Here is a 23,285-nt window from a genome sequence, read left to right as displayed (position 1 = left end):
AATTTTTTTTCTGAGTCACTGCAAAATCCATCCTAAAATGAGGGGAGGCCAGCATGGGCAGTCACAGCTAGTTGATCACCAAAGACACATGCTTCTGCTGCCTGCCTGTCCCCAGCCCCTTTGCTTTTATGAGGAGTCATGTGACTAGCTCTGGCCAATGGTTGTGAGTGAAAGTAATGTGTGTGACTTCTAGGTCAAGGTGATTAAAAATCCAGTATGAGTTCCTCACATTCTCTTCTCTGCCTGTGGCGATCATAGAGCATATACTAAAGAAGGCAGCACCACAAGGACGGAAGGAGCACAAATCCCTGACTCACTGCTTAGAGGAATGCTGTCCAGAAGAGCTAGCTCACTAACAAAAAATATCCACTTCAGATACGGCCTGAGTGAGAAATAAATAACGTAGTAAATATATTGGTCCTTTGGGCAGTTAGATGACATTTATTAAGTCACAAAATAATCATTTGGGGTTGGACTAAAAATCAATGACACATGAATGACATCATGTGTGTTTACAGGAATTTAAAGAAGGATCAACTGGAGTTCCCGTCATGGTGCAGTGGAAACGAATCCAACTAGGAACCATGAGGTTGTGGGTTTGAGCCCTGGCCTCATTCAGTGGGTTGAGGATCCGGCGTTGCCATGAGCTGTGGTGCAGGTTGCAGACACGGCTCGGATCCTGTGTTGCTGTGGCTGTGGTGTAGGCTGGCAGCTGTAGCCCCGATTGGACCTCTAGCCTGGGAACCTCTATATGCCGAGGGTGGTGCAGCCCTAAAAAAGACAAATAAATAAATAGTAGAGCAAAGAGGGGGGAAAAAAAAGTTAAGACCCTGGGGATGATGGAGGCAGCAAGTAGAAAAGAGTGGGAAGCACAAACTCTGCTTTTCTTACATCTGTCCTTCCCCTCTCCACAGATAAGATCTAGTCAGGCTATGCTTGTGCTCTTTGATTTGTGGTGGCGGTCTTTATTGTCCAGCCAAGCCCCTTCTTATTTGCCAGCATTGTGTGCTGTTCTAGAGATAAACCGGCATTGTTTCAAGTCAATCATTTCCATCACATTCCTCTCCACCAGGTGAAGCTACAGGAGGGCCAAGTGAGGCAGGACTCCTGAATGAAATGTCAGGGGAAGCCTGCAGAGGACTTCTGGGAAATTATTTTCTTTACTGATAAAAAAGAAAGAACTCTTAAGAGAAAAAAACTTACTCTTCCTCCTACCCAACACTTCTTGCTTTTGAAAGTGACTGTCATAATCAGAGCTGTGACAACCAGCTTGAGACCACACAGTAAAGATGGTGAAATGGATAGACAGGCACAAATTAATTTCCTGATGACATTACTGTGATGCTACTCCTCCCTACCTCCAGACTTTTCGTTATGGGAGATCATTAGACGTCTTCATAGATTAAGCCATGGTTAACTAAGTTTTCTTTATTTGGAACTAAAAGCATCCCCGATTTATAAACTCCAAAATAAAGTCTTTCTCCAAAGGCATCTAAAATTTTCACATGCTCCAACCCACAATAGGCTGTGCTATACCTGATAATTTTACATGGAGACATATCTGAATCCTGAGTAGAGATTTTAAGCAATCAAGCAAACCCTTGCAATATATGTATATACATATCTCAGCCACAGATACAAAATATCAGATAAACCAAGAATAAAAGTCACCTGAAAATCCTTTAAAAGCTAATCAAGACATAAACGGAAAGTATCTTAATGCAGAAGTTAAATAATTCACCAGATTACCATCAACAACAAGTGTAGAAATAAATGAAGCAAAGTATTCAGAACATAGAAGGGAATTACTACACCCACAAGAAATAGTATTATTTTTCCCTGGATTTGCAACATCACTAACCAAAGAAGACATCTAAAGTTAAAATCTCCAAATCAAAAGTGAATATGAAAATTTTGCCACATGTAAATTTAATAAATGATTTAGATAAATTCAGTGGGAGTAATAATATTTACACAGAAACATACATCCTATTCACTGAAGATATCATTTATCAACCCTCTTAACGAATATTCCATGGTAAAGACAACTGGAAAATAAATGCATAAAAATCCTTTAAAGATTTGAGTAAGGTCTATATACATGCAAAAGAACAAAAACAGAGTTCTGAAGCATAATCACTAGAAAATTAGAAGTAAATGAAAGAAGAGATTCTACCACTGTCCCCAAAGCCAATATTCTATCTTATTCCTATGCTCTTTTTTTTTTAACTCAGTCAGTGAATTTTATTATAATTATAGTTGTACAACCATCATCACAGCCCAATTTTACAACATTTCCAAACCAAACCCCCAGCCCACTCTCCCGCCTCCCTACAACCTGACTCCATCAGTAACCATAAGTTTTTCAAGGTCTGTGAGTCAGTTTTGGTTCCGCAAAGTTCATTTTATCCTTTTTTAGACTCCACATATAAGTGCTAGCATATGACATTTATGTCTCACTGTCTAACTTCACTTAGCATGATAATTTCTAGGTCCACCCATGTTGCTGCAAATGCCATTATTTCATTCCTTTTTGTGGCTGACTAATATTCCTTGTGTATATGTACCACTTCTTTATCCACTCCTCTGTTGATGGACATTTAGGTTGCTTCCATGTCTTGGCGATTGTATATAGTGCTGCAATGAACACTGGAGTACAGGTATCTTCCAAGTCATGGTTTTCTCTGGATAGATGCCCAGAAATCAGATTGATAGATCAAATGGTAATTCTATTTTTAGTTTTTTGAGGACTCTATATACTGTTTTCTCCAGTGGTTGCAACAATGTACATTCTCATCAATAGTGAAGGAGGGTTCCCTTTTCCCCACCGCCTCTCCAGCATTTATTGTTTGTAAACTTTTTGATGATGGCTATTCTGGCTGGTGTAAAGTGGTACCTCATAGTAGTTTTGATTTACATTTCTCTAATAATTAGTGATACTGAACATCTTTTCATGTGTTTTTTTGGCAATCTGTATGTCTTCTTTGTTTAGATCTTCTGCCCATTTTTTGATGGAGTCGTTTGTTTTTTTTTGATATTGAACTGAAGGAGGTGTTTATGTATTTTGGGGATTAATCCTCTACCAGTAACTTCATTTGCAAATATTTTCTCCCATTCTGTGGGTTGTCTTTTCATTTTGTTTAGGGTTTCTTTTGCTTTGCAAAACCTTTTAAGTTTAATTAGGTCCCATTTGTTTATTTTTGTTTTATTGTTATTATTCTAGGAGATGGACCTGAGAAGATACTGCTATGGTTTATGTCAGAGAGTGTTCAGCCTATGTTTTCCTCTAAGAGTTTTATAGTATCTGGTCTTATATTTAGATCTTTAATCCATTTTGTGTTTATTTTTGCGTGTGGTATTAGGAAGTGTTCTAATTTCATTCTTTTACATGTAGCTGTCCAGTTTCCCCAGCACCACTTATGAAAGAGACTTGTCTTTTCTCCATTGCATATTGTTGCCTCCTTTGTCATAGATTAGTTGACTATAGGTGCGTGGGTTTAAATCTGGGCTTTCTATCCTGTTCCAGTGATGTGTTTTGTGTTTTTGTGCCAGTACCATACTGTTTTGATAACTACAGCTTTGTAGTCTGAAGTCAGGGTGCCTGATTCCTCTTGCTCCATTTTTCTTTCTCAGGATGGCTTTAACTCTTCTGGGTCTTTTGTGCTTCCAAACAAATTTTTAATATATTTTGTCTAGTTCTGTGAAAAAAATCCTTGGTGTTTGATAGGGATTGTATTGAATCTATAGATTGTCTTGGGTAGTATAATCATTTTGACAATATTGATTCTTCAAATCCAAAACCATGGTGTATCTTTCCATCTATTTCTGTCATCTATGATTTCTTCCATCAGCATCTTAGAGTTTTCAAAGTACAGGTATTTTGTCTCTTGAGGTAGGTTTGTTCCTAAGTATTTTATTCTTTTTGATGCGATGGTAAACGGGATGCTTTCCCTAATTTCTCTTTCTGATCTTTCATTGTTAGTACATAGAAATGCAGTCAATTTTACTAAATTCATTGATGAGCTCTTAACAGTTTTCTGGTAGTGTCTTTAGGATTTCCTAGGTATAGTATCATGTTATCTGCAATCAGTGATAATTTTACTTCTTCCTCTCCAATGTGAATTCCTTTTATTATCTTTTTCTTCTCTGACTGCCATGGGTAGGACTTACAAAACTATGTTGAAAAACACTGGTGAAAGTAGACATCCTTGACTTGTTCCTGATCTTAGCAGAAATGATTGTTATATCTTCTTTGTGGATTGATCTTTTGATCATTTTGAAATGTCATTCTTTGTCTCATAATATTCTTTATTTTAAGATCTATTTTGTCTGATATAACTATTGCTACTGCAGCTTTCTTTTGATTACTGTTTGCATGGAATATTTTCTCCCATCCTCTCACTTTCAATTTGTATGTGTCCCTAGAACTGAAGTGGTGGGTCTCTTGAAGAGAGGATATACATATATATATGCATCTTGTTTTTGTATCCATTCAGCCAGTCTATGTCTTTTGGTTGGGGCAATTAGTCCATTTGCACTCAAGGTAATTATTGATATGTAGGTTCTTAATGCCAATTTATTAACTGTTTTGGGTTTTTTTGTTGTTGATTTTTTTTTTCCTTCCCTTATCTTGTACTCTTCTCTTCTGTTTTGATGACTATCTTTAGTGCTGTGTTTGGATTGGCTTATCTTATTTGTGTATGTATCTATGGTAGATTTTTGGTTTACAGTCACCATGAAGTTTTGAAATAGAAGTCTATACATACACAAGATTGTTTTAAGTTAATTGGTCTTTTAATTGCATGTACATCTCCAGTGTCCTGCATTTGCACCCTCCTCTTCTCACGATTTCTGATTTTGGTAGCGTATTTGTTTGTGGATGATATCCTACCTTTAATATACGTATGCCTTTACCAGTGAGCCTTGTCATTTGTAATATTCTTGTTTCTGGTTGTGGCCTTTTCTTTTCCACCTAGAGAAGTTCCTTTAGTATTTGTTGAAAAGCTGGTTTAGTGTTGCTGAATTCTCTTAGCTTTTGCTTGTCTATAAAGCTTTTGATTTCTCCTTCAAATCTGAATGAGAGCCTTGCTGCACAGAGTAATCTTGGTTAGAGGTTTTCTTCTTTCATTATTTAAGAATATCAAACCACTCCCTTCTGGCCTGCAGAGTCTGTGCTGAAAAATATGCCAATAACCTTATGGAGGTTCCCTTGTATGTTATTTGTTTCTTTTCCCTAGCTGCTTTCAATATATTCTCTTTGTCTTTAATATTGTGTCTCAGGGTGTTCCTTCTTAGATTTATTTTATATGGTACTCGTTGTGCTTCCTGGATTTGAGTGAATGATTCCTTTCCCATGTTAGGTAAGTTTTCTGCTATTATCTCTTCAAATATTTTCTCTGGCCCTTTCTCTCTCTCTTCCCCTTCTGGCAGCCCTATGATATGGATGCTGGTGTGTTTAATGTCCCAGAATTCTCTTAGACTGTCTTCATTTCTTTTCAATCTTTATTCTCTTTTCTGTTCCACATCAGTGATTTCCACTGGCCTGTCTTCCACCTCTCTTATTTGTTTATTTCAGTTATTTTGCATCTCTGCTTACTTAATCCTTAAATCTTCTACTTCTTTGCTCAGTGGTTCTTGTAATTTACCAGTTTGCCTTCAGTTTATTTCCATTATCTTGAATCATCTTTACTATCATTAATATAAAGTCTTTTTCATGGAGGTTGGTAATCTCCAGGTCACTTAGCTGTTTTTCTGTTTTGTTTTTTTTTTTTCCTTGTTGCCTTATCTGAGTCATAATTTTCACTTTGTATAGATTTTTGGGGTGGGCTCCTTTTTGCAGACAATAGAGTTGTAGCCTCTCTTGCTACCCCCCTTGTGGCTGAACTTGGTATGGAGGCTTGCTGCAGGCTTCCTGATGGGAGGAACTCGATCCTCACACTGGAAGGTGGAGCTGATTCTTATCCCTCTGGTGGGTGGGGCATTGTCTCTGGGTGAGATTAGAGGCAGCTTTGTGCCTGGGTGGTCTTTGGCCTGGGTGGGTGGGGCCAGATTTTTCCAAAATGGCCACCTCTAGAGGAGTTCATGCTGATGATTATTCCTGAGACCTTTGCCTCCAATGTCCTTTCCCCACAATGAGCCACAGTCAACTCCTGTTTCCCCAGGAAATCCTCCAAGAACCGCAAGCAGGTCTGACTCAGATTTGTACGGGGTCTCTGCTTTGCCCTGGGACCCAGTGCATGTGAAAGCCTGTGTGCGCCTTTCAAGAATGAAGTCTCCATTTCTCCCAGTCCCATGGAGCTGGTGCACACAAGCCCCACAGCCCTCAATGCCAAATACTCTGCGTGCTCCTCCTCCCAATGCCAGATCTCCAGGTGTGGAAACCTGATGTGGGGCTCAGAACTTTCACTCCTGTGGGTGAGTCTCTGTGATACGGTTACTTTCCAGTCTGTAGGCTGCCCACACAGTAGTTATGGGTTGCTTATATCATGAAATCACCCCATCTACTGTCTCAATGTGGCCTCCTATTTGTCTTCTGCAGTAGGATTTCATTTTTGATAGTTTGCAGTATATTTTGTTGAAGATTGTTCAGCAGTTGGCTGTAAATTTGTCACTTTTATGAGAGAAGGTTGGCTTCTGTCATACTCTGCCATATTAATCCTGTCTCCGGGTGTGGTTATTGCAATTGACAGCACAAAGCAGCAACCACTCCTATGCTCTTTCTACTTGAGAAAAACTGTTCTGCTCTGAGACTGTTTTCATTTGCGTTTAGTGTGCACTTAGTGTTTTTCCATCAGCTGAAATATTTAGCACACTGTAGTTCTCAATAAATGTTCACTGAATGATTTCCTAAAGACTGTTGTTTTAGTTTCTCATAGATGCTGTAACACATTATCAAAAGCTTAGTAGTTTAAAATCACAGAAATTTATTCTTTCACATTTTTGGAGGCCACATGTCCAAAATAGGCATCGCTGGCACAAAATTAGGGTATCAGCAGGGCTACCTATCCTCCAGAAGCTCTAGGGAAGAATCTGTTCCTTGTCTCTTTCAGCCTCTAGGAGTTGCCAACATTCCTTAGTTTGTGGCTGTATCACTACAATCTTCAAGACGAGCATTTCAAATCTTTCTCCACATCATCTGTGTGTCTGTGGGTGAAATCTCTCAGCCTTTCTTTTAGGACACATGAAATTGCATATAAATCCCACCCTGATAACTGATAATCCCAGGATAATCCCCCTCCATCTCATGATTCTTAATCACATCAGCAAAGATCTTTTTTTTAAAAAAAAAAACATGTATGGTAACAATCAAAAGTTCCAGGGATTAGGATGTGGATATCTTTTCAAGGGACTATTTTTCAGTTTAAGACAAAAGCATACTAAGAAAGCAATAAATGAAAAGCAGAAGATACACCAAGAAAAGAGCACCAACAGGAGAAATAACATTTCTGTTGCTCATATGGATGACTTTGATCATCTTAATACATTTAAAATATTTACTTCCAAAAAAAACAAAAATTAAAGACAACTTTATTTGTTAAAATTAATGTGGTAATAAAGAAACTTTCAAACAAAACAGCTGGTACTAATAAATAAAAATTGGAAAATTACAGGTCTTTCCTCTAAAAGAAATAATTAATATTACTTAAGATGAAGAATGGATCTCTTAGAATTTTTGTGGGAAACATGATCCAAAATCATCATTACTAGTATAATTCACTTGGATTCTTTATGGAATAAAAGAACATCGGGTGAGATATTTTCTGTACGCCAACATTATTTTTACAGACTTCTGCAGATAGGAAAGGAGAGAGAAGAAAATATTGCCAAGAATTTTGACAGTACAAAGGCTGAAAGGAAATGTTGAGTGAATTAAGCATTTCAGGAAGTTTTAAAACTTAGCATATACAGCTATTATTTAATGCACTGAGAAAATTGATAGACAGCTTTAAAGTTCTTAGAAATAATGAATTATCACTATTATTTTTCTCCTGCTGCCTCTCCGTCCTGCCACTGTCTCCCAGTGCATTGTTGCACATTAGGGAGCCCAATATAAAAGCAGTTTAAAATTATTGGAATAATAAAATCTTTTCATTTTATTTTCTTTGCCTTTCTGAACATTTTTAAAACGTCTACAAAGCAGGGGTTTATACACATGACTTTAAGAGTATTTATTAATGTTTCTTTTAATGCCCACATTTTAATGTTTATCCTAGAATTCCTTGTCCAGTAAATATTTGTTGAAAAGTAAATATTTATTGATTTACTATATATTGGTTGAATGACTGAAAGAATAAGTCAATATTGAAAGATAAAGGGTGAGTAAATGAATAGCGGCCCATAGACACTTTTTCAGAGGCAGGTAAAGTCCACTGATTCTTCCCAGAGTAATCCAAATGAGTAATGTGACTCTTATTAATAAAGAATAAAGTTCTTCTTATTCTGACAGTCCATATACAAATTCATTATCACCAACAAACAAAAATTAGATGCAACCTGCTGAACAACTCTGTCTTGACATCTGCAGATGTTTTCAGCTCTTTGAAAAAGTTAGTTGAGGAGCTCCCATCATGGTGAAGCAGAAACAAATCCGACTAGGAACCATGAGGTTGAGGGTTCGATCCCTGGCCTCGCTCAGCGGGTCAAGGACCCAGCGTTGCTGTGAGCTGTGGTGTAGGTCTCAGATGCAGCTCGGATCTGGCATTGCTTTGGCTGTGACCTAGGCCTGCGGCTACCACTCCAATTCAACCCCTAGCCTGGGAACCTCCATATGCCACAAGTGCGGCCCTAAAAAGACACACACACACACACACACACACACACACACACCCCAAAAAAACAAAAGAAAGAAAAAGTTAGCTGAGATCACTTTAGTCTTAAAAACAACGGAACCTTTCAAAACAGTTGCTAAGGCCAAATAAAAGATGACGAATAGGAATAAAACATTACTGACTGGGATCACAACATACATTGCCAAAATGCATTTATAATGCATGGCTGACCAAGTAAAATGCAATGGCACCCTCCTTTTAAAATTCTAACTAAACTCTTAAAGTTTGGAAATACTTGGACTGACCATGAAGTTTACATAATTGACATGGTTGATAATAGAGACCATGGCAAGATGGAAAGAAATTGGTTCTGATTTTCCCTGTTTCCTATATAATAGAGCCCAATTTGCAGATTCTGCTTCTTCCATTGTGATTCTAGCTTGTCATTTTTGTTTGTTGTTTTCCTGAACCATTCAGCTATAATCAACTAATAGGAATAAAAAGCCAGACAAATAATCACACTGTAGAGGTTTTTTGTTTTTGTTTTTGTTTTGTTTTTTGGTCTTTTTGGGTCTGCACCTGCAGCATATGAGGGCTAGGGGTTGAACCGGAGCTATAGCTGCTGACCTATGTCACAGCCACAGCAACGCAGGATCCAAGACACATCTGCAACCTATATACCACAGCTGATGGCAATGCCGGATCCTTAACCCACAGATCAAGGCCAGGGATCGAACCCGCAATCTCATGGTTCCTGGTCAGATTCATTTCTGCTGCACCATGACGGGAACTCCTGCAGAGTTAATTATTGACAACATTTCTGGAGATGCCCCTATTCCTCCGGTGAGCCAACAGCACCGCATGTACATAGAAGGCTCAGTAGTGTCTGCAGTATGCATCATTCCTGAGACTTAACTGAAGAGATTTAAATGGAAACTCCAAGTGAAAAGGGGAAGTACACACTGTGTATTCAGTACTATGGTATCTTGCATCCGTATACCTGCTGTGGGAAGGAATCGGTCAAGAAGTTCCTTACCTTCTCAAGATCAAGCAAGACAAAAGTCCTCACTCTAGGAAATTTCTTTCCAGTCACTCTTGGAATTTGAACCGAGTTTATTTTATCTCAACATCTCGGGCATATTATGCCTGCTAACATTTCCAATTCTGGATTCTTGGTGTTCTTTTCCCCTCTTTTTATTTATCCATTCATTTGTTTATTGATTAAGCAATCAAGGAACATTTATCGAATGCCATATGTGGAAGAGATATTGGAATTGTACTTGGGATAAAGATGATAATACACATTGTAAAAGCTATGGAGGGAGTGTGGTTTAGGATCCACAGTAAATGGCTATGCATTCACTTCACCTAAGTGGAAACTAACTAGAGGTCACCTTTTCAATTTACTTATATGTAATGCAGACTTTTCAACACAAGATTAATCAATACAAACTTTCATCTATGTGAGTGCCTATGACGGTTCATCAGTCTCACTGTAGGAATAGATTCTCTCTCTCTCTCTCTCTCTCTCTCTGTCCTGCCAGTGGCTGTCTTGACTTTCACTGTGGGTTGGATCTGGAACAAGGGCTTTCAAGATCAAGACCCTCCTGCCACAGACTCAGTATTCCAGGGTCAGGGAAAGGAAGGATAGCAGGCACTGCTGCATTGGAGTGCAGTGTTAACAAATATGAAAGCTAGGGGCTTTATGTTGAGTTAGCCCTACTATGTTGACCCTAAATGTGTTTAGTGCATAGGCTGGCTCTGCTATTCCCACTCATCTGGCTGGACAGTTTACCTCTATTACATCAGGCAACCCTAATGTGCTGATACGGATAAGATGTGGTGCCTTCACTGGATGTAATCAGCTCTTTTAGGTTGGTACTAATAAGATGTTATGGTTAGAATAGGGCTTTAGACTCAAAATTTATGTATGTGTGCATACGCACACATTAAATACACAAATTTAAGGGATTTTATTTCTGCTATCAAAAAATGCATTTAAATTATGAATCCCTTATGGTGGAATTTAAGGCAAAATAGGAAAAAGATATTTTATAGCAGATGGCCTTTCTCAATCCCCCTTGAATGTACCTTATCTCAAAGGTTTACTATCTTTTTTGTTCAGTTTAGCCCAGACATGGGGCATGATGATAAGACTGCTGTCTTTCTAGACAAGATTGAGTTTTAGAGTTTTACATATGTTTGCCTTAGCTCAGATTAAAAAAAAAAAATGCTTCTAGTTTAATCTAACTTTATGTATGTTCTTCCAAATGTTTTCCTTTTCATTTTTCAGTCAGTATGCTGAGACAAATTTGATCTATGTTTACCCTTTCATTTATGGAGAACACATTAAAATGTTTGACCTGCGAAACATTTAGCGAACATCAGATGATTTTTCTGATAAAGGGATTTCGTGGCAACTTTCAGAAAGCTGATTTACTAAAATTAAAATACTATGATTTTAATTTAGAATGTGAAATTAATAAATAACGATGAACCTATAATTTTGAAAAATATATCCCTCTTCCCTTTCTGTTTAATTCTTACCATGATTTTATGAGAAAACAACAGAAATGTACAGAGCAAAAAGTACCCTTTTTGCTTTTGAAATTTTTTTTCTATGAGTTCAGTTTATAATTTGGAACAGTTCAAAGCAGCATTTCGCAGGAGTTCCCACTGTGTTACAGTGGGTTAAGAATCTGACTGCAGTGGCTCAGGTGGCCATGGAGGTGTGGGTTCAATCCCTGGCCAGGTGCAATGGATTAAAAAGATCTGGCAATGCTGCAGCTGTGGCTTGGATTCAGTCCTTGGTCTGGGAACTTGCATATGCTGAGAATGCAGCCATAAAGTGAAAGAAAGAAAGAAAGAAAGAAAGAAAGGAAGAAAGAAAGAAAGAAAGAAAGAAAGAAAGAAAGAAAGAAAGAAAGAAAGAAAGAAAGAAAGAAAGGAAGGAAGGAAGGAAGGAAGGAAGGAAGGAAGGAAGGAAGGAAGGAAGAAAGGAAGAAAGAAAGGAAGAAAGAAAGAAAGAAAGAAAGAAAGAAAGAAAGAAAGAAAGAAAGAAAGAAAGAAAGAAAGAAGCATTTCTCAGAGTGTGTTCCATGGAACAGAAGACCCTCAAAAGGGTCTCTCATCAACAAAATATAAAAATCACTCAATAGTATATCTTGTCTGGGAGATTCACAGTGTGATAGTAATGCCGTCTGAAGGCTCTGAAAGAATGGAAGACAGTGAGAGAATGTTCCTAACTTTATATACCCCGGCATTGCCTGCTCTGCAAATATATCTATTAATATCCATGGATTGCACTTTGGGAAATATTGACCGAGGTTTTCATAGTTACTTAACTTTTACATATTTTTCCATCAGAAAACAGAGGATGTGTAGTTAGATATTTGAATTTTGCACTCAGACAACCTGAGTTCAAACCCCAATTCTGTGACCTTGAGGAAATGATTTAACCTTTTTGAATGTCAGTGTTTCCATCTTTAAAATGGATACCATAGAAGTACCGATCTTATAGAGTTATTAGGAAGGCTTAAATGATAACTTCTCAGCATAGTGCCTGGTATATAGAAATTCCTCAAATTTTTATATTTATGATTGTACTGATACTATTAGAGATAGCTAGGGTGTCTATATCTCAGCTACTCATAAAAAAAAAGGATGTCACTGTGATTTTATCATCTTGACCTTTTCATTAAGAGGCAACAGGTTTGGGCAGTAATGGATCTTTCAACAGGCCACCTTTTGCATGTGGAATCTGCTCCAAAGATCATCTACCACATTCAAGGCTAAAGAATTCAATCTTGCTTAGGTGAGATCATCTAACAGAGTTTAGTTATCTAACCTAACAAGTTTATCAAGTTTATCTTCCTTGTTCTTCTGTCCTTTCAGCCCTTTCCCTTTCTCTCTTTTTTTTCTTATGCTTCTCAGCTCCAGTACTGCTTTGACTAATTTCTTTCTGTTTCCTTCTCTCTTTCATCCAGCATCCACTGAAATGATTTAGGGTGACCTGGTCATGCTTTACTAATCCACCAATTTAACAAGTATTTGCTGAGTACCTAAGTGGTTCCTGAATTTATGTATCACTCTGAGCATGGAATGCCATGACCTGACTTTGGAAAAAAGAATCTGTATGTTTACATAACATGAGGAAAAAAGAACGAAAAGAAAACACAGCTTCTTTGGCAAGCTACCTGCAAAAGAGCTGAAATTCAAGAAGCCCTTTGGTGAGGAGAGAGAGATTGTAAGCACAACAGGAAGAAGCCATAGACTCAGTGGCAAAGGTTGAGTTTTTCTATCACAAGCGCACCTCTTTCCCAAACGCTCTCTCCCTGAAAGCTGCTGACAGAGCTTTGGCAAAGGATCATCCTCCCATTGGCTGATAAGCTAAGCCCTGTTTTATATTTAACTCACTCCAGCGCAGGAGGGGTGGAGTAGGGGATGCATTGTTTATAAGGGGAGCCGCCACAATATTCTCCTCAGTCCTCTTCCCCCAGCTCAGCTCCTCTTCTGGAATCCTTACCCCACCCCCTGTTTCCACATTCATCCTTGAGTGGCTGGTGGGAACGAAGGGAGAGGAAGAGACGAAAGAAGCCAGAGAGGTGTGGGAAAGGCGAAACACGCTGCCAAACCAGGGAATTCCTTCCAGTTGAAAAAAGAAGACTGCTGATGTTAGTTCGTTAAATTTAACATCCTTTTATGTGTAACATTTGACTTTGGAAACAAAAATGAGCACAGACTCTAAGAGATACTGCATTAAAACGAAACATGTGGCTATTATCTGTGCAGCGGTAGTGGCTGTCGGATTAATAGTAGGACTTTCTGTGGGCTTGACCAGATCATGTGACTCTAAGGACGGTGGACAGGGCACAACCCAGTCTCCGTCCCACCTTCCTCCCACTTCGAGCCCTCCACAGGACCAGGGGGTCTGCCCTGCCAGTGAAGATGAAAGTGGAAACTGGAGAGATTTCAGGCTACCGGATTTCATCAACCCAGTGCACTACGACCTGCAAGTGAAGCCCCTGTTGGAGCAGGACACATACACGGGGACAGTGAACATCTCCATCAATGTGACCTCACCCACCCAGCACCTGTGGCTGCATCTCCGGGAGACGAGGATCACCCAGCTCCCAGTGCTGTGGAGGCCCTCTGGGGAGCAGGTGCAAGTCAGGCGGTGCTTCGAATACAAAAAGCAGGAGTATGTGGTGGTGGAGGCGGAAGAAGAGCTCGCACCCAACAGTGGCGAGGGTCTCTACCACCTGACGATGGAGTTCGCCGGTTGGCTGAATGGCTCGCTCGTGGGGTTTTATAGAACAACATACGTGGAGAAAGGACAAATCAAGTAAATTTTTTGGCTTTATTTCTTCTAAGCTCATACATTTCCTTTCCTTTCCCTTTCACTTCTCATCTTTCAGTTATTTTGATGGTCTGATCTTTATCTAAACTTGGTTTCATTTCTGCCTGTTCATCTGAGAAGGAAAAATTCTTGCCCTGTTGTATTTTCAAAGCCTATCACAGAACTTGAAAGTGTTGAATGAGCTGTATGGAGTCCCAAAAAAATAAGTGTAAGTCTTTTATTCCATCAGGAAAAAATCATAATGTACTACATTCTATCCTTAATAACTACATAAACTACCTCAATTTTTCTTTGAATTTTGGATTATTTTCTTTTTCTTTTTTTAAAAATTAGAGTCAAATTTTTAAAATACATGTGTTTGGTAAGTTTTACTGGTGATATTCTTGGGCCATATGTCAATGAACTTAAACTGAATTTTTAAAATGATATCACACTAAATTTAAGTGAAAACAAGTAAATGTCAATTATAATTTTGTCTGGAGAAGAGACATTGAAAGAGTACGTAAAATCTGCAGAATTGTCTTTGTGTTTTCATTTAGGAAGGAAAATAGGACTGTGTCTTTTTATCTTTTCTGGCCAGAACTATATTTTACAGATAGGCTTTCAATAAATACTCCTTGAGTTCACTCATCAGTGATAGTACACAGATCAATCTTTTGGCTTACTATCATAAGTATACAATGCTTACGCTAAGCTTTTTGTGACTTAAAATATGTATTAAGTAATTAAGGACATAAAAATATCCCCCTCAGCCCTTAATGTATATATGTACACACACACACACACACATACACACACACACACACACCTGCATTCCCTGAGTCTACCCAAATGGTTACTTGCCTTTGTCAAATCAATCAGAGGCTACTACTACAGCAATGCTAAAGGCAGAAACTCTCTCAATGAACTCAAAAAGCCTTTGTTCTGTGGGTGTGGTCCTTGCATCAGAGAGGAAGGGTACACCTGAGGTACCACTGAACTTGAAACTGCTTTGACCTTTGCCTACTTAGATTCTGAACAAGTAAATGATTAAGAAACCTTATGACACTGTTCAGAGTGGGTCTGGAGCCAGCCGTCTAAATATCCCTTTCCCATGATTTTTTTGCTTTTTTAGTGTTTTTTTGTTTGGTTGGTTGGTGGTTTTTTTTTTGGGGGGGGGGTTGTTTTGTTTTGTTTTGTTTGTTTGTTTGTTTTTGCTTTTTAGGCCGTACCTGCAGCATATAGAATTTCCCAGGCTAGGGGTCGAATCAGAGCTGCAGCTGCCCACCTAAGCCATAGTCACAACGAGGCAAGATCCAAGCCGAGTCTGCAACCTACACTGCAGCTCTTGGCTACACCAGATTCTTAACCACTGAGCAAGGCCAGGGATCAAACTCACATTCTCATGGATATTAGTTGGGTTTGTAAACGGCTGAGCCAGAACAGGAACTCCCTCCCCTTCCCACGTTGTTTTAAGCATCTTATAGAGCAAAGCGAATTTTTTTTTTTTTTTTTCCCCGAGCTGTGCATATGCTCACAAAGTGTGGAAGTTCCTGGGCCAGAGATTGAACCAGTACCACAGCAGTGATCCAAGCCACTGCAGTGACACTGCCCAAACCTTAACCCACTGAGCCCATAACACAACTCCCAAAGCAAATCTTTTGATCAAAATGCTTTCTATGGTTTGTTAGAGAGACCCAGGGATTAAAATAAAATATTCAAACACTCTTATTTCACTGTGTGGTACAGTGATAAATTGGGTAGAAATGATAGTTTGAAAAAATATTTGGAGGGATCATGTTCATATAGAAAACTGTATCTTAGTATTACTAGCTATGAAACAAGCTTCTTTGTTGTTTACATTTTTTGTTTATAAAAACTACAAATGTTGAAAGCATAGAAAATTATAAAAAGGAAAATCAGGAGTTCCCGTCATGGCTCAGTGGTTAACCAACCCAACTAGCATCATGAGGACACAGGCTTGATCCCTGGCCTCACTCAGTGGGTTAAGGATCCGGTGTTGCTGTGAGGGTCACAGAAGCAGCTGGGATCCTGCGTTGCTGTGGCTATGGTGTAGGCCGGCAGCTACAGCTCTGATTCGATCCCTAGCCTGGGAACCCTCATATGCCCCGGGTACGGCCCTGAAAAGACAAAAAGACCAGGAAAAAAAAAAAAGGAAAATCAAAAGAACCTATAAATAATTTCACCACCCAGTGGTAAAACTTGTTCACATTATGTTAATGTATATTCTAATTTTGGGGGGTAATCAAAATTGTAATTATATAATGCCTATATATCTCTCTACCCATATACATTTTAAATTAATATCTTGTAAGCACTTCCCTTTATTCTTAAATATTTTCAAGAATCTGATTTTAAAGATTGTGCAATATCCTACCACATGAATGCACTGTTATTTTTTTTAAACCAATTCCCTAATGTTGAGCATTTGAGTAGCTTCCAGTATTTTATTACTATAAACAAGTCAGAAAGAACATAGTTGTAAGTACATCTGTTAGTGTGTATCTGTTTATTTCCTTATGTTAGGATATAGTCAGAAAAATAGAGTTGCTGGGTCAAAGGGTACAAATATATCAGGAGGCATGCAACATTTATTTTGTTTAAGTATTCCATAAATAAGACACATTCACTGCTGAAAATTTGGGAGACAGAGAAAACTGTAAGTAAAAAAATCCATGTACAAGTCCATCACTCAAGTATGGTCATTGTTGATATCTACAGATATTCTAGTAATGAACAGTCTTATAAAAAACCATGTTATGTGTAATATTTTCTAATATATCTATAGAAAATTCTTAGGAAATTGGCTCAAACTACATATGTATGAATGCACATATATGTGTGTACATACATCTACACACATGTAACCCAAGTGCATGCACGTATGTAGCTGTCTGTGTCTCCAAACTGACTTCCAAAAATATGTCCCAAATTATGTTTTCAGAAGCAATGAATGAAAGTATCTATTCTTCTGAGCCTCAGTAACAATAACATGATTTTTTAAAGTGTTTTCTGTTTGGTACAGGAAAAGGCATAATACTCCCGAATATCTACATTCAAGAGATTCTAAAAATCTGTTAGTGTAAACTGAAAACACGTCAAAACTTTTAAATGATTATTGCTAAGAGTTTAAAAGGGCTTCTTCGGTCATGAAAGAATTAGAAATTGCATCTGAGTAAAGTGAAATATTTAATAAAAATTCTGTACACTACAGAAAAGCCAAAAAACATGGAATGAGGTTCCATTAATAAGTTCGTGTTATGTATTTTGTAAGTATAAAAAATTACTGTATACTAAAATATATATTCTCTGATTCTTTGGATTACTTTATTGTATGAGTTAATTTTATAACAACATATAGAGAGAATTGATTTTCTGAAAGTTAGTTGTTTTCGTTGGGTAAATACCCAGAAATACTAAGTGGCAGCCAGGATGATGAGGAAGTTTGGTGCTCAGTTAGGCTCCCATGGAGGACTGGTGTCCCTGACTGTGCCTGTTTTCACTGGTCCCAGCTGAGGCTCTCACATTACACAGGATGCAGCTAGTTCTGGACTGCACACACGGTTTTGGAATATTCTGGCACATACTCAATAACCTCATTTAGGCTCAATGGAATACTTTTTGTTTTTCTTGTTATGAAATAGTTCAAGCATATGAGAAAAATGCATTGTTTTCTTTCAGGCCTGTGAATAACACTTTGACGATGCAGGCCTCTAGGGGTCTCATCTAGAGAGCACAGAAAAGGGCCACAAGAGTGAGTTCATGGGGGAATAGGACCGTTCTTTCATAGTACAGAGTGAGAGTGAGCCTTGTGATATCTGATGCTCATATGATTTCAGTTGCCATCATAGTAATACATTTTATGTATATAGTCAAGATTATATTTTCCAAATCTTCTGTCTTATTGTAAAAATTAAGTCCAGGATTGAGTATGTTTGGTATGGGATATTACTACTGCAACCACAAGGCAATAAACATGAGTACACGCAGTAGTAAGCAAAATTACTTGATTTCTACAAATACAACCAAGACTTGAACTTCACACAGAAGAGACGACTATCTGAGTTTCTTTCCCTCAAAATTCAGAGGCAAAGGGAGACTTGGAAAAGAAGGTAGAGCCAGTTTAGAGTTCCCTGTCTTAATAACCATATCATCTCACTGGGGACACAGCTGTAGTGAGGCTTAACAGGAGAATGTCTGAGAACCTTAACAGCCACTTCTCTTAATCTCTGGTCTGTTCCTCAGGGTCTGAGGAAAACAACTTCAAAAGATTGGAACCTTTGGAATGTCTTCCTGTCCACACCACCAAACCCTCTCAACACTCTTTCTCAACAATTAAATAGGATTTCCAGTTGTCCTCTTCTCAGAGGGCCCCTCTACTCACATCCCCAAAGTATGTAATAATATTCTCTTCTCTCCAAGGTTTAGCATTTCCTTCTCTGCATTTGGATGGCTCTTGACCAATATTTCCCAATTATCTGTTCTACAGAGTTCTGGTTGCATGGGATATTAATAGATATTGCCAGAAAAAAAGCAAGGGAGGGAGTCTGTGGCCAAGTTTGTTTGGGAAATAATACTAAACACAAAATTATATATATATTTTGTCTTTTCAGGGCTGCACCCGCAGCACATGGAAGTTCCCAGGCTGGGGATCGAATCAGAACTGCAGCCACTGGCCTACACCATAGCCACAGCAACACGGGATCCGAGCCATGTCTGTGACCTACACCACAGTTCACAGCAATGCTGAATCCTTAACCCAGTGAGCGAGGCCAGGGATCAAACCCTAGTCCTCATGGATACTAGTCAGATTCTTTACTGCTGAGCCATGTCAGAAACTCCTAAAATGATATTTTTTTAAATGGTGGGACTTTTCAGAGACTTTTATATCATAATATCCATTATGAACCCCTAGAAGCTGCCATAGTACGCAGTTTCCCAACCACATGAGCCTGTGTAATCATCTGTGGGTCACTGAGAGTAGGACTGTGTCTCTCTTGTTCACTACCTAGAACACAGAGAGAGAACTTAACTATTATTGAATGAATATACAGAAATGTTTTCATATAACTCTCACTCAACTAGTGTCCTCTGCAACATGTGGGACATGCTGCATCACCATGGCCCCTTTCCTGTCAAGGAATCCAGTTTCCACCAACAACACTTCCCCCATCCCACTCAGTCAGGATAGAAAATTTTCTTTGGTTCCTTTTTTCCCCATCTTGTCAAAGGCAAGAGGAGTTAGTAAAGTCTTTTTTTTTTTTTTTTTTGACTTAGGAATGCAGTCTTCATATTTTAAGGACTGAGAAACATTGGAATTGACAGGAATTACAACAAGAATTTAAGAGGGGCAGATGGTTTCCGGTTTGGGTTTTCTGGTGATTTATAGCATTACTGGGATTGAAGCTGAATTTTGATATAATGTGGTGGGGTTTCAATAGGCAAGGCAAGCAAGAAGGTAAAAGCAGGGAAAAAAGAAAGGCACTAAGTCAAAAATGCAGAGTAGGGAGAATAAATACATTTGTAGGAGAGGTTTATATGAAGAGGCTAGCTAGAGATAACTCTGGAAAATCCATAGGGGAAAAAAAAATAAGGATAGTTAATGACAGGCATTATGAAGGAAAAGTTAACCAGTTTACATGGGGAGGGAAGAACTAAATCTATACATAAGTATATGAGAGAAACTGCAGTTATCCAGGAGAGAGAGATGATTAGGATCAGGTAGGATAGTGATCTCAGGACAAACAGAAGAGGACACAATGAAGAAAACAGTTTAGAGGTAACGTCATCATGATTTGCAGACCGATTGGCTATGGGAAAGGACTGAGTTAAGGTGTAGATCTAGGGTGCTCCAGAAATCTGATCTGATAGCCAACACCATTCCCTGATATTAGAAATAGAATAGAAGAACCAGGTTTAGAAGGGAAGGTCATGAGTTTGGTGGAGGATGTGCCAAGAACACCTGTCAGACATCTGGGGAGAGAAAACTAGTGGGCATTTGCATAAATAAATCTGAAGCATGAGGTTAGGGCTTGTGATAAAGAACTGAGTTAAATGGAAATATGGCAAAAAAAAAAAAGAGAAATCAGTGAGATGGTCTTATGTATGTATATGTGTGTGTGTGTACCATATTCTCACACACAGATATGTATACTCACTTGTAGTTTTGATCTTGAAATTTTAGTTATATGTCAGTTTATTCATTATATTCTTAGACTGGTATGTTCAGCTAGCAGTATACCTACCATCAATAAAGAATACATTTGGTTGGATCTTATTTACTTGTTGCAGGATGCATAGTTATTTCCTTATTTTAGAAGCAAGGAAAAAAAATTTTTACTTGACCTTGAATATCTTCGATATAGAAAAAAAAGCAACTGGGGAGTTTCCATTGCAGTTCAGCAGTAACAAACCTGACTAGTTCATGACTAGTCCATGAGGACGCTGGTTTGATCCCTGGCCTCACTCAGTGGGTTAGGGATCCAGCATTGCCTCAAGCTGTGGTGTAGGTCACAGACTCAGCTCGGATCTGGCTTGGCTTTGGCTGTGGCATAGGCCGGCAGCTGCGGTTCCAATTTGACCCTTAGCCTAGGAACTTCCATTTGCTGCAGGTGCAGCCCTGAAAAGGAAGAAAAAAATGCAGTCAGAAAATAAATAATTAGCTGGTTCAAACTCCTATAAAAATAGACTGGAGTGTGAATAATCTAGATGGGTTGTCTTGCACTGATCAGCCCCCCAATCTTGGAACCCTTTACTAAGTCTGCACAGACACTTAGTTGTGGCTGCCTCGCCCGCATCAGAAGTCCTTCATTTAAGTTATTCACCCAGACCTTGCTGTTTATTTTGCTGGCTCAAGTTAATAAACTGCTGCACATAGCCTGAGAGTCTTCACTGGAAACAGTGCACCAGATGATTTATGAGGTAATCAAGAAACTGGTTTTTTTAAAGTTGAGGTAGAGTGAACTGGTCAGTGCTTGCATCATCACTTCCTCTCTCTAGGGCTTTTTCTAAGGTCACCTTGATCTGATTCACTCAGATAAATCAGAGGAATGTTTTCCTTTTTGTAAATTAACAAGCCACAAAGAATTATATTTTAATGTGTTGGGTCTAGTAAGTGACTTATTAACGTGAAATAGACAGGCCCCTATGGAAAATGGTTTACCTCAGCACATTTGCCTGGTATAATTATTCAGGATGTACCCAAGAGTTAATCCTGGACATATTGTACATTTAGCTTTTCCATTAATTTGCAAAACAATTCATCTAATTTAAAAGGAAGTTTTCATCGCTGAATGAAACCTCCCCAACGAATTTGTGATCTAAAATTGTTTTGTACTGCTGTCTCATATACCTTGTTTTCAAATGTGCATATATTTAGAACACTTAGTAACTTTGGATGAAATTTAACATATTCAAACAAAGAGGTCTTTTTTAAAAGTTGAAGTATAGTTGATTAACAATATTATATTAGTTTCAGATATACAACATAGTGACAATATTTTTATAGAATATATTCCATTTAAAGTTATAAAATATTGGCTATATTCCCTATACTGTATAATATATCCTTGTAGCTTATTTAATTTATATAGTTTGTATCTCTTAACTCCCTACCACTATTTTGCCCTTCCCCTCACTGCTAACCACTAGTTTGTTCTCTGTATCTGTGAGTCTGTTTTTGTTTGTTATATTCATTTGTTTACTTTTTAGATTCCACATAGAAGTGATAACATTTGTCTTTGACTTACTTCACTAGGCCTAATACCTTCCAAGTCTAAAGGTCTTCCATATTATTGCAAATGACAGACTTTCATTCTTTTTTATGGCTAATACCCATTGTATACATATATACTGCATCTTCTTTATCCACGCATCTGATGGACACTTAGGTTGCTTCCACATCTTGGCTATGAACACTGAGGTGCATGTATCATTTCAAATGAATGTTTTCACTTTTTTTCCCAGATAGCCACTCAGGACTGGAATTGCTGGATCATATGGTAGTTCTATTTTTAGTTTTTTAAACTCTCCATACTGTTTTCCATAGTGGCTGCACTAATATACATTCCCACCAACAGTGTACCAGGATTCCCTTTTCTCTATATCCTTGCCAATGTTTACTAGTTGTGTTCCTTTTGATAGTAGCCATTTTGATAGGTGTGAGGTGATATCTCACTGTTTTGATTTGCATTTCTCTGATGATTAGTGATGTTGAGCATTTTTTTGTGTGTCTGTTGACCATCCGCGTGTCTTCTTTGTAAAAAAGGTCTACTCAGGTCTTCTGCTGGTTTTTTAATCAAGTTGTTTGGTTTTTTTTGTTTGTTTGTTTTTTAGTATTGAGTTGTATAAGATATTTATTCATTTATTTAATTTTAAGATTTTATTTTTTCTATTATAGTTGATTTACAACATTCTTTGAGTTGCATGAGGTATTGATATACTTTGGATATTAACCCCTTATCAGTCACATCATTTACTAATCTTTTCTCTTATTCATTAGGTTATCTTTTTGTTTTGTTGATTTCCTCTGCCATGTGAAAGATTTTACATTTAATTAGATCTCATTTGTTTATTTTTAAATTTTGTTTCTTTTGCCTTAGGGGACAGATCTAAAAAATATTGTTACAATTTTTGTGAGCAGTGTTCTGCCTATGTTTTCTTCTAGGAGTTTTGTGATTTCTGGTCTTACATTTTTCTTTAATTAATTTTGAGTTTATTTTTGTATGTGGTATGAGGATATGTTCTTTTTGTTTTTTGCTTTGTTTTGCTTTTAGGGCCATACCTGCATTATATGGAAGTTCCCAGGCTAGGGGTCATACTGGAGCTGCAGCTGCTGGCCTATGCCACAGCCCAGCAATGCAAGATCCAAACCACATCAGCAACCTACACAGCTTATGGCAATGCCACATCCTTAACCCACTGAGCAAGACCAGGGACTGAACCCGTGTCCTCATGGATAATCGTCTGGTTTGTTATTGCTGAGTCATGATGGCAGCTCCCTGAGAAAATGTTCTGTCCAATTTTCCAAGCACCATTTATTAAAGAGACTCTTTTCCCCATTGTATATTCTTGCCTAATCAGTCATAGATAAACTGACCATAAGTGTGTGGGTTTATTCTGTGCTCTCTATTCTGTCCTATTGATCTATGAGTCTGTTT

At 38.1% G+C, this 23,285-nt stretch overlaps 3 protein-coding genes across 30 annotated transcripts in view; 1 reads left to right on the top strand and 2 right to left on the bottom strand.

Moving 5' to 3' along the window:
- Window positions 1-23,285, bottom strand: part of CASP6 (caspase 6) — a 1,021,045-nt gene that overhangs the window by 665,719 nt on the left and 332,041 nt on the right. The gene's annotated exons all lie outside the window — the stretch shown is intronic.
- The window catches only part of ELOVL6 (ELOVL fatty acid elongase 6), a 465,493-nt gene that overhangs the window by 318,307 nt on the left and 123,901 nt on the right, over window positions 1-23,285 (bottom strand). The gene's annotated exons all lie outside the window — the stretch shown is intronic.
- ENPEP (glutamyl aminopeptidase) overlaps window positions 13,202-23,285 on the top strand; it is a 93,286-nt gene continuing 83,202 nt past the window's right edge. For 2 of the 3 annotated variants that reach the window (XR_014811944.1, XR_014811943.1), the window contains exon 1: window positions 13,202-14,112. Coding sequence is in view for 1 of the 3 variants with exons in the window: in NM_214017.1 (NP_999182.1) it covers window positions 13,499-14,112 (614 nt within the window). In the remaining 2 variants the exon portion in view is untranslated. The remainder of the gene's footprint in view (window positions 14,113-23,285) is intronic. The other variant, NM_214017.1, reaches the window with a different exon arrangement.

This window comes from Sus scrofa, chromosome 8, assembly GCF_054392235.1.
Source record: "Sus scrofa isolate SSC_HxYL_T2T_F1_AM1 chromosome 8, Sscrofa_HxYL_maternal_Yorkshire_Landrace_v2.0, whole genome shotgun sequence".
Lineage (NCBI taxonomy): Eukaryota > Metazoa > Chordata > Mammalia > Artiodactyla > Suidae > Sus > Sus scrofa.
Note: the sequence above shows the minus strand (reverse complement) of the source record. Positions and strands in the feature narration are given on the sequence as shown.